Source organism: Aspergillus fischeri, genomic scaffold, assembly GCF_000149645.3.
Source record: "Aspergillus fischeri NRRL 181 1099437636252 genomic scaffold, whole genome shotgun sequence".
NCBI classification, from domain to species: Eukaryota; Fungi; Ascomycota; class Eurotiomycetes; order Eurotiales; family Aspergillaceae; genus Aspergillus; species Aspergillus fischeri.
The window spans coordinates 2137583-2151448 of NW_001509768.1; the positions used below are offsets into that span (position 1 = coordinate 2137583).

A 13866-nucleotide genomic window follows, 5' to 3' on the forward strand; every position below is an offset into this window, starting at 1 on the left:
ATGGCGAGTGCTGTTTGCATCCGGATTGGTTATCTGCCCCGCCGAATAGAACCAGCTTATCACTTCACGAGTACTGTGACTGCGTGGAGTCAATCATTCTGACAGACCTTCAAAATCAAGTCGCAATGTTGATAAGAGAAGTCCTGTCGGACTGTTGTTGCTGTTTGTGGCCAAGTATGACGTGATTGCGGTGGTGAGTCGCGCAACGCGTATACAACGTCAACTTCACCAGAAGGAAACAGGGCGAGATTTTCTCCTCTTTATTTCAGAGCTGGAGATTTTGATCAGCTCATATCTCGGATTGCTGCTTCCAATGTGGTCGGCTGGCAATATGCCTTGCTCGTCCTGGTGAATCTCATCAGAACGTTTCGAATGAGACCCAAAAACGCAAAACTCGCCAAAGGCAGAGACTCCTCTCTGGTGATTTCAGATGGAGTCTAGACAATGGTTACCACAACAATGGCGATTGGCGTATGATAGCACCATCGTCTATCACTATTGCAGGACAACTCTAACTCATTCGCCATCAGCCTTATTGGGTGCAAGCACTGCATGAATCAAGTCAATGCCGTGGGAGTCTCCACAAGAAAGATCCACATTCGACACTTCTTGATGTCCCCGCACGTCTTGGATGACATGACTCGTCTTCTATAACGTCAATCTTATATGCTTTGCGTGATGTGAACTAGACCATACTACCAAGTGCGACTGCAGCCCTTGACAGGTTCTGTTGGGCTTTTGGCCGGGGCTTGCACTCACTTGTAGCCTTGAACCCACCTGAATGCGACCTTCATCTTTGCCTCTTGGGGCAGGTGGATTCTTCTTATCTCGGGTATTTTCCATTCTTCATATAGATATCTATCTTTGTCGGGAGTGACACCGCTTGGATCCATACTGACCTATTCAAAGCCGTAGATTGCGTGATGGATCTTCAGATGCTATCAGTATACGGCAAAATGACCGTTTATATCGCTCGTCTCCGGCTGATATCTTACAGAATGACACACAGACAGCCCAGTCCATCGGAAAAGCTCTGTCTGCAACCGCAAAATGGCCGCAGACGAAGTAAAAGGAGCGTCTGCTCTGGAGGGATATGACACCAAGGCGTTCCCGAAATCCATCGCAGGAGAGGCGTCTACATCTTCATTGTCAAGTGATGAGCCTCGACGGTACAGGGATGCAGATGCTGCATTTGATACATCTGAAGATCCACGGTATTACAAGCCAATCCCGACCTATGAAGGTATCCATCGCTGGGATCCAGATTTCGAGTGGACTGAAGAAGAGGAGAAGAGACTGATAAGAAAGGTACTCCAAACTCAGTTTAGTTTTTACAAACAATACTGACGAGGCAGATTGACCTGCGCGTCTGCACATTCGCATGTGTGACGTTCTTCGCGCTCCAGCTGGATCGAGGCAATATCGTCCAGGCACTGTCGGACAATATGCTGGGCGACCTTGGTATGAACACAAATGACTACAACACCGGACAGACGATCTTCTTCCTCTGTTTCCTGTTCGCGGAGCTGCCCTCGCAGCTCATCTCCAAGGCACTCGGGCCGGATCGCTGGATCCCCATCCAGATGGTCTGTTGGAGTTTGATCGCCGCTTTCCAGTCTTTTATCAAGGGCAAGGGCGGGTATTTCGCTTGCCGAGCGCTTCTCGGATTATTCGAGGGCGGATTGTAAGTCGAGCTCCAAGCTACTGGTCCCATAGATTTGACGTTAACCCTCGCAGCATCCCCGACACCATTCTCTTCCTCTCCTTCTGGTACAAGTCCAAGGAACTGCCCATCCGCCTGAGCTACTTCTGGGTCTCGTACGAAGCCACCGCCATCGTAGGCGCATTCCTCGCCTTCGGCTTTCTCCACATCCACGACGGCGACGGCAAAGGCGGCTGGCGCTACCTCTTCGCCTTCGAAGGCCTCATCACAGGCATTATCGGCATCATCGCCGCATTCTGGATGCCTGCGTCCCCGACACAGACGAAAGGCGGCTTCCGCGGAAAGAATGGGTGGTTCAACGAGCACGAGGAAAAGATCCTCGTGAACAGAGTCCTGCGCGACGACCCCAGCAAAGGCGGCATGCATAATCGGCAAGCCGTCACCCCCAAGATGCTCTGGCAGGCGCTCGGCGACTACGACATGTGGATCATCTACCTTCTCGGTCTGACGTGGCTGATCCCCAACACGCCGGCGACGAGCTACATCACGCTGCAGCTCAAGTCGTTGGGGTTCAAGACCTTCGAGACCAATCTCCTGACTATCCCCGCGTACGCGATCTTCATCGTCAACCTGCTCTTCTGGACTTGGATCTCGGAGCGGTTCAATGTTCGGTTCCTTTTGGGTGTCGTGGCGGAAGTCTGGTGCCTGGTTCTGCTGATTGCCCTGGAGGTGTTACCCGCTGAAGCCAGCCCCTGGGCCCGATGGGTCATTTTGATACTTCTCCTTGGGGCACCGTATATCCATGCGATTATTGTGGCCATGACTTCGAGGAACGCAGGAACAGTGCGGACACGAACGGTTTCCAGCGCGCTGTATAACATGATGGTGCAGACCTCGAATATCATTGCCAACAATGTAGGTGCCCGGCTGGGTCAGACACGAGTGTCTATATCCTATTAACAATGCTCAGATCTATCGCGAAAACGATAAACCGTACTACCGGACCGGAAACAAGGTGCTCATTGCTTTGTCGGTATACAGCTTGGTTCTCTTCGTTGTGGCTCGGTTCTACTATGAATGGCGGAACAAGTACGTTTCTTTTTCATGTTTCATATGATGGCTTCAGATATTAATTTGTGTCGATAGAACAAAAACACAAAAGTGGAACGCCATGTCTAGCGCGGAAAGGGAGGAGTATCTTTCTGCGAATAAGGATCTGGGGAATAAAAGGTTTGTCTGGTACAAGAGATCGCTTTTCCGACTGAGCTGACATTTCGACAGACTCGACTTTAGATTCGTGTACTAGGTGCTGGGAATGGAAGAGGTCCTGCTGGCTTGTGTTGGAGTGCTGTGGCTTCTTGGATAGACCTTGGACCCTCCATGACGGCCTGAAATATCTCAGAAATACCTCAATAGAAAAAGTTCACGGTCTCGTGTAATGCTGATGATCATGTAGAGATCCATCAAAAGCTGATCGAAAGTCTACTCCCCGATAACATATTCGCAGCCATCCTCTCCAATCCACACCTCATGTAACTTACCAGCGGGCACATCGATTCTCGCGCCCACTCCAAACGTCTCTTTCTTCACTTCTCCATTGTGCAATTTGGAGTTATCGTCCGGATATGTGATGGTAAGACTGCCCCGTCGGATGAGATGCGTCGTCAAGCCGCTATGACTATGTGGGGGGTAGTAAGCGTTGCTATTCAAAGAATCAGTAAACAACTCCGAAGGTATTGCAATACATCTCAATTCCAAGAAGAAAATGCAAATGTATAAGCCGGTAGTACCTTCCATCAGTCCAGGTAAAGACGTGTTTGAAGCCCCACTCGCGGACTAGACGTTCATCGTCCCTACGACTTTTGATGGGGTATATTTGTGTCATGATCTGTTGAGTTTTCCTCTGCAGCAAAGCAATCAGATGTTGTCGAGAAGGACTAGTTTGTTCCAGGGATTATAAGGTTGAGCGTGCAATACGATGGCGGGGGACTATTTGTTGATGACGTCGATGGACAATGGCTGAATATATGAAGAAGATCGTAGAATTGCCAACCGCTCCAACGATAGCCCTCGCATTTCACGTGCCCCTGTATCATGTCACGGTCGATTGGCAGCTTGAGACACAACCTCTCTGGGCTGCAGCCCTTCCATATGTCTGAGGCTCAATTTTATTGTCTCTTCATTTGATCTGTCGTCTCCACCCGTAGATACCTGTCTGGCAGTAGTTTGTCCCCAGCACCAGACAAAACAGGAATTATTTCAATGATATAGTAACTGTAGCGTCTTTTGGTCGTGGACTGGATTTAAGCGAATATTCCGCTTCAATCAAGTAGGAGACGACAGGAAATCACTCGTAAGTCATATTTGATTCAAAAGTTAAGAAGGATGAAGGCAACGAATGGTTGAAAGAGAGAGTCAAGAAAAGAGGCGCGAGTCTGGAAGCAGCAGGAGAGAAAACAGTGCCTTGATTTCAAGGCAACGAGCAAGCAAGCATACAGCAAAGAGGTAGGTGCTGTTGTCCTTAACCTCTGCTTTCATTTGTGCGAGGTTTCGTGATTAGCATCCATCATTCTATCATACAAGTAGTCCTTTTTGATCCTCTCTTCATCTCTCACCGTCCAAGATTTTCTCAATATCGTACAATGCAGCCCCCGTCAAACATCTCCCAATTGCCTTGGACGACCGTTGGCCCAAGCCTGGAGATCATGTCTCTTGCTTTCCCGGAATTTGCCTCAGATACCTGCCGTCCTACATTTCTCGTGGACAGCCAGAAGATTCGAGGGTCACCGAGGGACCTTCTATAATTCGATTTGGAAGGTAGGGATTTCCTCCTTTCCCCAGGGAGTTTCTGAATTTCCTGGAGCTTGGTGGAAAAAGTCTTGATGAAGAATCTAACACAACGTTAGATCTTTGAATTCCTTTCATCCTTTCAGAGGGCTATTGTCTCACGGAGGTCGATCAACATGGCGTGCCACAGACATGGCAGTTCTTCCCTGGTATTACCCAAGTCTCTTTTCCCTGTCCCTGGCAAGATGGACAGCGAACACCAGGCATCTGGCCGAGTAACGACAATCAGCCATCGCAAACAAGGAATTATGACTCGTCGCTCAATTCATACCGTCATTGTGGCTAGATTTGCTCAGGCGCTTGCTTACAAAGTGTGTCGTGCCTCTCAGGAAACGTGTGGTCTTGCAATTTTAGGAATGGGGAGAGTTCGACTTTAAAGTTTCAATCAAACAAACTTTCCCGTGGATATGGATAAGAAAGGACTTGTGGTTGAATGAACCGGACCTGAAAACTAGGTCGATCCTGCTTATATAGTCTGGAGAGTAAGTGACTGACCCGACGACCCCTAAGAGGCTGAGGATTCGAAATCTCCATCGGGAGATCTCCAGTCCAGATTGGACCGATTTAACACTAGACACAGGTGGATTCAATGCATCCAAAGAGGAGAATGATTCTCGCAAGGACGCAAACACCACATCTTGTCGAAAATCAAGCTTATGCCCTGGAAACCTCGGGTGATCCCGTCTATGACAAGCGTCGTGCATTCAACTAATGAAATATGATTGTTTGCTAGCGTCCAGCTTTACATTCTACATGCAAGATACGTATGCAGAGAGTCCAAAATGACTCGAAGTCACCCGAACCTCTGGATCCGCTAAAAGAATGGAGATCAAGCAGAATGATACCCATGTAATGGGTCACAGGCCGTTTAAGCAACACGAAGTTTGCATTATCTATCCAGAATGCTCCATACACACTTCACCGCATATTGCACATCACTATAACTTTATTATGTGACTGGTTGCAAATGACGTTGCTAAGAGCAATCAATCCAAAGTAGGTATTCAACGGAGAACCGGGACTAGTACATTGAACGCGATATCCACAACACGGATACGGTTCCAATTTCCCGACTCTTGGAACTCACGGCAAGTACGGAGTAGTTTATATGGGTCCTGCGTGATATTACTGGACCGTGCGAATTGTCATCATCAAGCCCCTCGTTGGCGCCTGGCTGATGGATAGCATATCAGATATGCAACTGGCATTCGGTTATACATCGAACATTCGTTCCCAATTTGGCAATTTCTTCCATCAATACTCCGTACTATCCAATTGATTCTTACGGAGTACTCCAAGTACCCATCCCAATTTCTCAACATGGATACTGTGGATCTACAGGGGTAAGTGGTAAGTGCTGTGATCTGGAAACCAGCTTCGCTGGGCATGTTCAGTTGTGATGGATGTGACTTGAAATTTGATCAGTGACATCCTTTTCCCATCAAGCGCCTGTTCGTCGGCAGCCAGACCCACTGGTCCACCGACTCGAGGGCGCAGCTTATGATGTCCGCCAAAGCTACTCCGACAACTCCGTAGCAATCAACTGACAGCTGGCCCCATCTTGGTGCCACTGCGTGCGCCGTGCATTGGTAGCGCACGTTAATGACCCCGTTGCCGTGTCTGGTGACTCCTGTCATCCATCGCCCAGATGGTAGGCATCCATCACTATGCGAGTGGCTATAAAATTGAAGCAGCTATACGATTAATAGACCTGCACATCGGCTGCTTGAGATCAAGACCAGAGGAATGTGGATGATTGATTTTGACGTGTGAAATGTGTCGGCATCCGACAGTATTGATCAACTGTCAGTCGACTGACTGGAGACCCTGAAAGGCGCATCATCTATCACTACCCCTGAGTTTCAGGATTCCGCAAGTAAGAGTGAAGAGACTTGTTCTCGCAGGCTGCGAACCCCCCTTTTCTGGAACCAATACTGTGGACAAACCATCCATAGGCTGCGGTAGCCAGCATTGAGTTTGTTGCTAATCAACCCAAACCATTTAGACTGGTCATTAGCGTTGACAGTGAATCTTATCAAGGTCTGGGGATTTATCCATCACTTTTGCTGCACGATGCCCCACATCTGCAGTTGACCTGTCAAGTCTCCCTTTCTCCAGCCATCCTTGAGCTCTTCTGTTCCAATCCTGAACGTTACGTGATTGTGGTTTGTGGTGATTTGTTGAAAACTTGAGCTGACCAGTTTGTCTCCAACAGCGCATGAGTCGTTTGGGAGATTGACATTGGGTATGATCTTCTTATTTTTCGCCCTTTCTTTTTAGTGATTTACATACCATACTCGACGAATTTTGCATGAGGAATTTCTCTGAGGCAATTCCTCAGCAACAGGCATGCGTGTATGACTGTATTGACTGCTGACTACAAAGAGTGTGGCTCTCAGAGGCTTTCCCCTAATCCTTAGTCACTCCACAATACCTCAGCGCTCATCCAGTTAAGGATCCATTCACATAACGACATTCCTACTCGTTGACAGGTCACTTTTCCACCTCCTGCCAGATCAAATATAGCAGCAATCAATATACCTTGTGTGATAGGCCCAGCAACCTCCCCCTCCATTCCTTGCCCCAAGTCTCTCGAGAGGGGTTTGAGCAATGACAGTCTCTGCAGGCTGATGAACATGGTCATATTCATCCACACCGCCAGACTATCGCGGTGTAATGAAACTTTCTAAGCCCCTGACACTTGATAGATCATTCGATCAAGAACTATGAGTAAGAGCTCTCCGGATAGTCTATTTCGCTGATCATTGCTATGTTTATCACGGAGAATCCACGCGCTCTGCTGAATAGTGACTCCACAAGACTCTACGAGTACTCCGTAATGCGTTTGTACGTCTACCTGATTGCTGGCCCGCAGGTTCAACTGGGACGAACGCGCTCGAACTCAAGGATGGAATCAATAATGAACTATTAAAGTCAAGGATAGTTGCAATCAAATGCAAGTAGCTGCAGCTAATCGTCAACGACGCTGGAATGGTCTACTCGGGTCATATGCGCGCAGAGCTGATGCACATGCATGGCATGAGCATGAGTATTCCGGCTGATTTATCCAAGTGCTCTGACTGTACGGAGTAGAGACAAACAACTTGCATAATCCCTTTTTTTTGGGTGGAGGGGTTCAGAATGTTCCCCTCTTGTCTTTCTAGATGAAGCATCGAACAAGGTAGAACCCTGCATGAAGCTTGTGTGACAGGTTAATTAGACGAGGGCCGAGGGCTGAGTACCCCATATGTAGCATGTGCAATTGCAGGCCGAATTGGTCTAAATTGAGGATTTGAATTGATCTGTCTGGATAAGATGAGTAAAACTTTCATGTGCCTGTTTCAGTCCCAGTCGAAGGGTGATGCATATGCATATGGATACATCGTCATTGCTACTACTACCACTCAGGACTCAACTATGAATGCTTGTTCTGGCCAATCGGCACTTGGCGAATGGCTACTCAGGAGAGAACCTTGGTGATCCGGACTAACAGGACAGCACCGGCTTCTGCCCCGGAGCAGTCATGGAGATGGATCAGTCGATAGCCCTGCTGCAGACGGCTGAGTTTGAGACATGCCCATGCGGCTAGGGAGTCTCGGCCGAGCTCGTCGTCTTTGACTTTGAATCTGTATCTGTATTAGACATGTGTGAGACTTGTAGAGGTGGATGGGATTGTACCTAACAAAAGTCAACTCCTCAATGACACCCTGCAAAGTCGGGAACTGGATCATCTGCGCGCCGAAATCCGGGTTCCTGCCTGTAGCGCTCTTGATGCTGCGCTTGTAGCTCGTCTTCTCCGAGTCGGTGGTGTTGTCGCCGCCCGGCGGGAAGCCGTTCTCCTCGTCTGGGCACTCCACATGCAGGTAGCAGCTGACGTAGGGCCGGAAGCCGGATTCCTTGGTATCACCCGGGGGCAAGGGGAGGTTCTGCCCGGCCAGAATCTCAATGGAGAGGTCGAGCTGTTGGCGCTTCACGGGGGTGGAGGGGGGATCGGAGCTGCGGTAGCCCTGGGGCTTGAGGACCCAGCCGGGCTCGCCGGTGAACATGCCGCGGTTGAGCATCATGCCCTTGTCGAGGTTTTGCCAGTTCAGGGCGACGATCTGGGCGCCGCAGCGCCAGAAGAAGGTTGGGTCTGGGTTGGACGAGTTGACGCGCAGTCCGTAGGGGTAGACTCGCATGAAGAAGTGGCGGTTGTGCTCGAGGAGGGCGTCGCGGTCTTTGGCGTAGGCCTCTCGCGCGGCGCTTTCGGAGAGGGAGAACACGTGTCCGGGTACTTTGGCCTCTGGATTCGTCAGGTCAGTACTACTAGTCACTATCTACTCACGCTGTTACAGTAGTAGCCGGTTCTACGGTGCAATGGCTTACCTGGTTGGGTGAACTGGCGGAAGGAGAACCCTTTGGTAAAAACCGCTAGCCTGCTCAGGGAGTGCAGGACCTTGGACGGCTTGGCTGGTGCAGGTTGACCCTCCTGATTTACGGAGGGAGGTGTATCAAGCGTGTCGGTCTGATCGTCCTTCTGCGCCTCCGCTTGGCCGTCGCCTGTCGCTGGGACCCATTTGACCTTGATGAGAATCTTGCGTTTCAAGGACTCTAGAGGAGGCGGGGCCTGAGTAGCTTCAAGCTCCGGCGTGACTTCGATCAACATTCCCTTGAACGCCTCCTCCATGATTTCCACCATCGTCGCCTGCTGCTCGATGCATGTGTGCACCTCCAAACTAACGATGACCGGCAGGTCACTTGCCACAAAAGCGCTGTCGCGAATCGCATAGCAAACATCGCGGAACTTGGTTCCTTTGGTCAGCGTGTGACCGTGGAGCACACGGGGCTCCGGACGGCGCAGGGTTTGCGCTGCATCTACAGCAGCAGCGGTAGCAGTCGATGCAGGTTTATCAGTTGCTCCGTTAGGAGGCGATGATTTGCGGCCCAGTAGGCTTCCCAGTTTGGACGAGAGGCCCTTGCGCCGCGATGCTGCCTTGGTAGACTGTGTGCTACCATCCGTCTTTGGTACGTCCTGCTTCTTACGGCGACTGGGATTTTCTTCGTCAGAGTTCGACTCGCTACTACTGCTGCTGCTTGTGTCGTCACCAGAGACGCTGTCATCGTCCGCATCTCCGTCCCAAACATCGATCTCAACACATCTACAACCACTCAGAAGTACCTAGTAAAAGTCAGTGAAGATACAACCATTGTTCAGGCGGACCCAAGTGAAGAGGGGAAGTATTTGACAGTGCATTACATCAACCCGCATGAAGAAGCCTGTAAGTACCAATGCACAATCGTTCTCCTCAAAGCCCACATCAAGGCCGACACATCAGAAGGTCAGGTGAGACATACGTTGGTATATGCGGCCGCTGCAGCATCGCTGTACAGCTGATTCCCCGTCAAATAGGTGTTGTGACTGGACGAGACGTAGTAATCTGTTATCGGTGCCGACAAATCCTCACCTTTGGCCGGACACAATGCATCAGATGCTGGACTGGCCATGTATGCACGGAATGCTGCCAAGGACGCGAGAGGATTTCCGGCCTCAACGCTACCGGCGATCTCTTCTTTTTGTACATCCTTGATAAAATCAGCGGTCGAGGTGGAAGTCAAGGACGCATAGATCTTGTCCAGATGGGAGGACAAAGGGCCAGGCTGCGCTTGGATTGACCGAGCGGGTTTTGCTGACTCGAGAGAAATGGTAGCAGCACGACCAGTAAGCTCTTCCATCGTTTCCATTCTCAAGTATGTATTGATCGATTTGACGATGCAACTCCGTGGTGTGCAGATTCGACCCACCGCTGGCCTTGCGCTCCAGTATGATTGTCTGGTGATCAGTGTCCGGTGGATGGAATGTGACACAGCAGCTGAAAAGGACAATCGCAAACAGCTCGAGTCGGCTACAGCGATCAGGACACAGGGGATGGCAGAGATCACCACAAAGAATAGAAGTTCAAATCACAACGTCGAAAGAGAAAAACGGGAGGATGGTGCTGAGTTGGCTCGTTTCGACGCTGTCTGTTTGCTCCACTCGGCGTGGACTTGGCTGTTCTGGGCTGAGCCACCGTGAAGATTGACTGGACCGAGTCTATCCATTATGGTGATGATCAACTTTTGGACCTTGAAATAGTCTAGGAAAGATACAGAGAGTATGGTTGACTGCAGATACCTAAAATGAGATGAGTTGATGTTTATCGACGACGCGGGGTAATCTGCAATCATTCAGAGACCGATAAGCAACGGCGATCACTACGACATTTTCTTCACTGAGAAGACCGTCTAGAGAGGTACTGCTTGATTTGACTGACTCTTCTAAGGACAATAAGACGTTCAACTGTCTGTCCTTCATACCATGCCTTTTACCAGGTTCAATCTCCATCGCCTCCGGTCAAAGTGGGGAGCAGTCTGAGCAGCGGTGAGCGCACACGCTCTCAGCTTCTCTGTTTCTCTCCTATGAGCCATTGCATTGATCATGATTATGACAGAGAATTTACACTCTCGATGATATTGTTGACAGTTGCTGTATCTGTACAACTACGCCTTTCGAAATGGTATGAGGTAGTCAGGGCCAGGGCCTCAGGCCGTAAGCTGATCTCGCTGCATCGCAAGAAGTATAGCACACTAAGGTACAGCGGTAGGTAGTCACAAAAGCCTCAAATCCACCCATGGTAAAGTATTCATGGAGACTGGCATGTCATCCGCGTGGTAACCAGAATATCAGGTACTGGAAACTACCATGACAATGGACCAAAGATACCGTGGGACTGACTCTCCGCACCAACTGCTGATAAATCACTGCCGCGGCCCCGCTCCCGCCGTCAGACTCGAGACTCAGAAGCGACAATGAAGCCTCCAAGAGCGCTGAACCTGCTACGAAACATCTCAAGCACACAAGTACGACCTCATACCGCAATGGCAAGCGAATCACCTGTCCATTTCTTCGACATCACGTCGACCCTCCCTGGTACGAAACGTCCAAACCCTTGTCCACCCCTGCTAAGTGTTAACCCAATGTACAGGTTCCTCAAAATCATGGTCCCCCAACACCATCAAAACCCGAATGGTCCTAAACTACAAGCGCATCCCCTACACCCAAAGCTGGGTCTCCTACCCGGACATCGCACCCCTCCTCTCCTCGCTCGCCGTACCCACCAACCCACACGGAATGCCCTACACCCTTCCCGCAATCAACCACAAGCCGACCGTCACGTCCAACCCCACCGGCACCCTTATGGACTCGTTCGCCATCGCCTGCCATTTGGACCAGCACTATCCCACCCCGTCGCTCTTCCCCTCCGGCGACGCAAGCTACGCCCTCACCATCGCAGTCAGCAAGCTCATAACCAGGGCGGTCGACAAGGCCCGCCCTCTCATCGTTCCCAATGTCGCCAAGTTCCTTGATGACAAGGGGAGAGAGTACTTCATCAAGACGCGGTCCGCGTTGTTTGGCAAGCCGCTGTCCGAGGTGCGGCCGAGGGATCCCCAGCGGGTGAAGGAGGCGACGGACGAGATCAAGAAGGAGATGGAGGGACTGGCGCAGATGCTGCGGGGGCGGCTGGGGAAGACGGGGCCCTTCTTTGAGGGGGAGAAGGCCGGGTATGCGGATTTCATTGTGGTTTCGTTCCTGGCGTGGTCGGAGAGGGCCGATAAGGAGCTTTGGCGGGCGTTGCTGGATGTTGGTCAGGGGGAGTTGAAGGCTCTCTGGGAGGCTTGTGTCCCATGGGTGGAGGGACAGGGTGAGGAGAAGGACTGGCCGGTTGCCAAGTAGATGTCTAGCTGTACTGTAAATAGCCGGGGTAGGGTGCATGCCCGGGGAGAACATTCATATACCCATTAGCGTAGAATCAAATAGTGCAAGCTTGCAGCAGAAACAATGTCCCATTCAGCGCCCTATCGCCTATCAGGGATGAACAGTGAGATAAAAATACACTTAGCACGTTGCCAGACCAGACACTCTATACCATCCGCAGCAACGCATCGTACATATCCTCTAAATCACCATGGCATGACCTGCCCCGTCAACCAGTCGAAACCACTCACAGCCCCCGCAGGAAGTTCGCCTCCCTAATCGCCTTCCTCCGAGCATCTCTCGCGCTCTTCGTAATTTCCGTCCGCTTCTCAATGCTCTCGGCCGCCAACGCAAGAACATCTTCCGCCCGTTCACGGTTATACTCCGCAGGCGTGATATCCGTAGCATGATGATGAACCGGGATCTGAGGCGGCAGCGTCGCCGCCCTCGCAGCCATTTTCTTCTCGTAGCGTTTCCGCTGTTTCTTATTCAGAGCTGGGAAGTGTCACCATTAGCACACCCTCATCAAACCATCCCCAAAGGCAAAAGCAATGGAGGAAGAAAAAAACAAAGAACGTACTGCTGGGGTCCACCCCTCCCTCCTTCTTCGCCTTCGACCCATCCTCCAACAACCCCCACAACCAATCGGGATACTCCGAGTCCTCCAACGCAAACACATCCGGCTTATTCTTGAAGTAATTCAGCCCATTCAGCTTCGTCCCCGCAGGCGCAATGCTAGGTGTCCGCTCAGCGGCAGGCTTGACGGCCGCCGGCGCCGGCTTCTCGGGGTTGACGTCCACGTGGACGCTTTCTTCGGGGGTGCTCAGCGGCTGCGACACGCCGGGGGTTGCGGACGAGATGGCCGAGGGGATGGTGATGTCGGCGGCGACGGGCTGGCGGGGAGTAGGCGGGGGAGGTGAGGCGAATACAGTGGGTTTGCCGTCACTGTAGGATCGGAATTGGCTGCGGTGGATGGGGAGCTGGCGAGTGCATGATGATGCTGAAGCGGTCCATGACACTGTGGGTTGGGGTTGGAGTTGGGAGAGGATGCTGGTTCGGCACCGGCGGCAGATCATTTTGTTTGTGTTCCACTCTCTGTAGAAGGGATAGGCAGATATATAACCCTTCACGGACTCACGGACTCACGGCAGGTGAAATGCCGTGGATTTGAATAATTCGTCTTGAGGTGGATTGATATGAAGCCGTATCCGAAAACTGCGGAATGAATTTGATGCCAAGCCGGAGGTAGTGACACGTGATTTGACATACAGCAGACTGTTTATGCCTTAATGCCTTAGGTTCTGCTCTCCCAAGATTAAACTGCCTAATAAGCAACTTCAACTTCTGGAATACATGACACATGAGCATTGTATGATATTCAGATAGTTGTGCTTCTCCGTGGAGACCGGATTCTCTTGACTCAGCAGTTTAGCGGTCTACTGAAGATGAGCAATTTCTTACGCATAGACATTTATGAGCTGAACAGCTAAAGCAGTCTGCAAATGACGGAGGTGACAAGGTTACCTGGGATCATGAAAAGGTCGGTATTCAAAGTATCTTTCATATTGCAAAGGTAACTTCGAAA

At 50.8% G+C, this 13866-nt stretch overlaps 5 protein-coding genes across 5 annotated transcripts; 2 read left to right on the forward strand and 3 right to left on the reverse strand.

Annotated features, from left to right (window-relative positions):
• Window positions 1-1050: 1050 nt before the first annotated feature.
• NFIA_069210 (putative transporter) lies at window positions 1051-2969 on the forward strand (the record flags this gene model as incomplete). Its single annotated transcript, XM_001263646.1, has 6 exons — window positions 1051-1308; window positions 1356-1684; window positions 1738-2578; window positions 2634-2752; window positions 2810-2893; window positions 2945-2969. 6 exons carry the CDS (start codon window positions 1051-1053, stop codon window positions 2967-2969), a joined length of 1656 nt encoding a protein of 551 aa, XP_001263647.1.
• A 176-nt stretch (window positions 2970-3145) lies between these two features.
• Window positions 3146-3548, reverse strand: NFIA_069220 (uncharacterized protein; the record flags this gene model as incomplete). Its single annotated transcript, XM_001263647.1, has 2 exons — window positions 3146-3365; window positions 3454-3548. The coding sequence occupies 2 exons, from the start codon at window positions 3546-3548 to the stop codon at window positions 3146-3148; spliced, it is 315 nt and encodes a 104-aa protein (XP_001263648.1).
• A 4422-nt stretch (window positions 3549-7970) lies between these two features.
• Window positions 7971-10231, reverse strand: NFIA_069230 (putative phosphoinositide-specific phospholipase C; the record flags this gene model as incomplete). The annotated part of the gene is made up of 4 exons (XM_001263648.1): window positions 7971-8136; window positions 8189-8792; window positions 8876-9668; window positions 9845-10231. 4 exons carry the CDS (start codon window positions 10229-10231, stop codon window positions 7971-7973), a joined length of 1950 nt encoding a protein of 649 aa, XP_001263649.1.
• A 1173-nt stretch (window positions 10232-11404) lies between these two features.
• On the forward strand, window positions 11405-12260 carry NFIA_069240 (glutathione S-transferase family protein; the record flags this gene model as incomplete). The annotated part of the gene is made up of 2 exons (XM_001263649.1): window positions 11405-11456; window positions 11512-12260. 2 exons carry the CDS (start codon window positions 11405-11407, stop codon window positions 12258-12260), a joined length of 801 nt encoding a protein of 266 aa, XP_001263650.1.
• Window positions 12261-12528: 268 nt separating this feature from the next.
• NFIA_069250 (mitochondrial 54S ribosomal protein mL54) lies at window positions 12529-13357 on the reverse strand (the record flags this gene model as incomplete). The annotated part of the gene is made up of 2 exons (XM_001263650.1): window positions 12529-12776; window positions 12862-13357. 2 exons carry the CDS (start codon window positions 13355-13357, stop codon window positions 12529-12531), a joined length of 744 nt encoding a protein of 247 aa, XP_001263651.1.
• Between the last annotated feature and the right edge of the window lie 509 nt (window positions 13358-13866).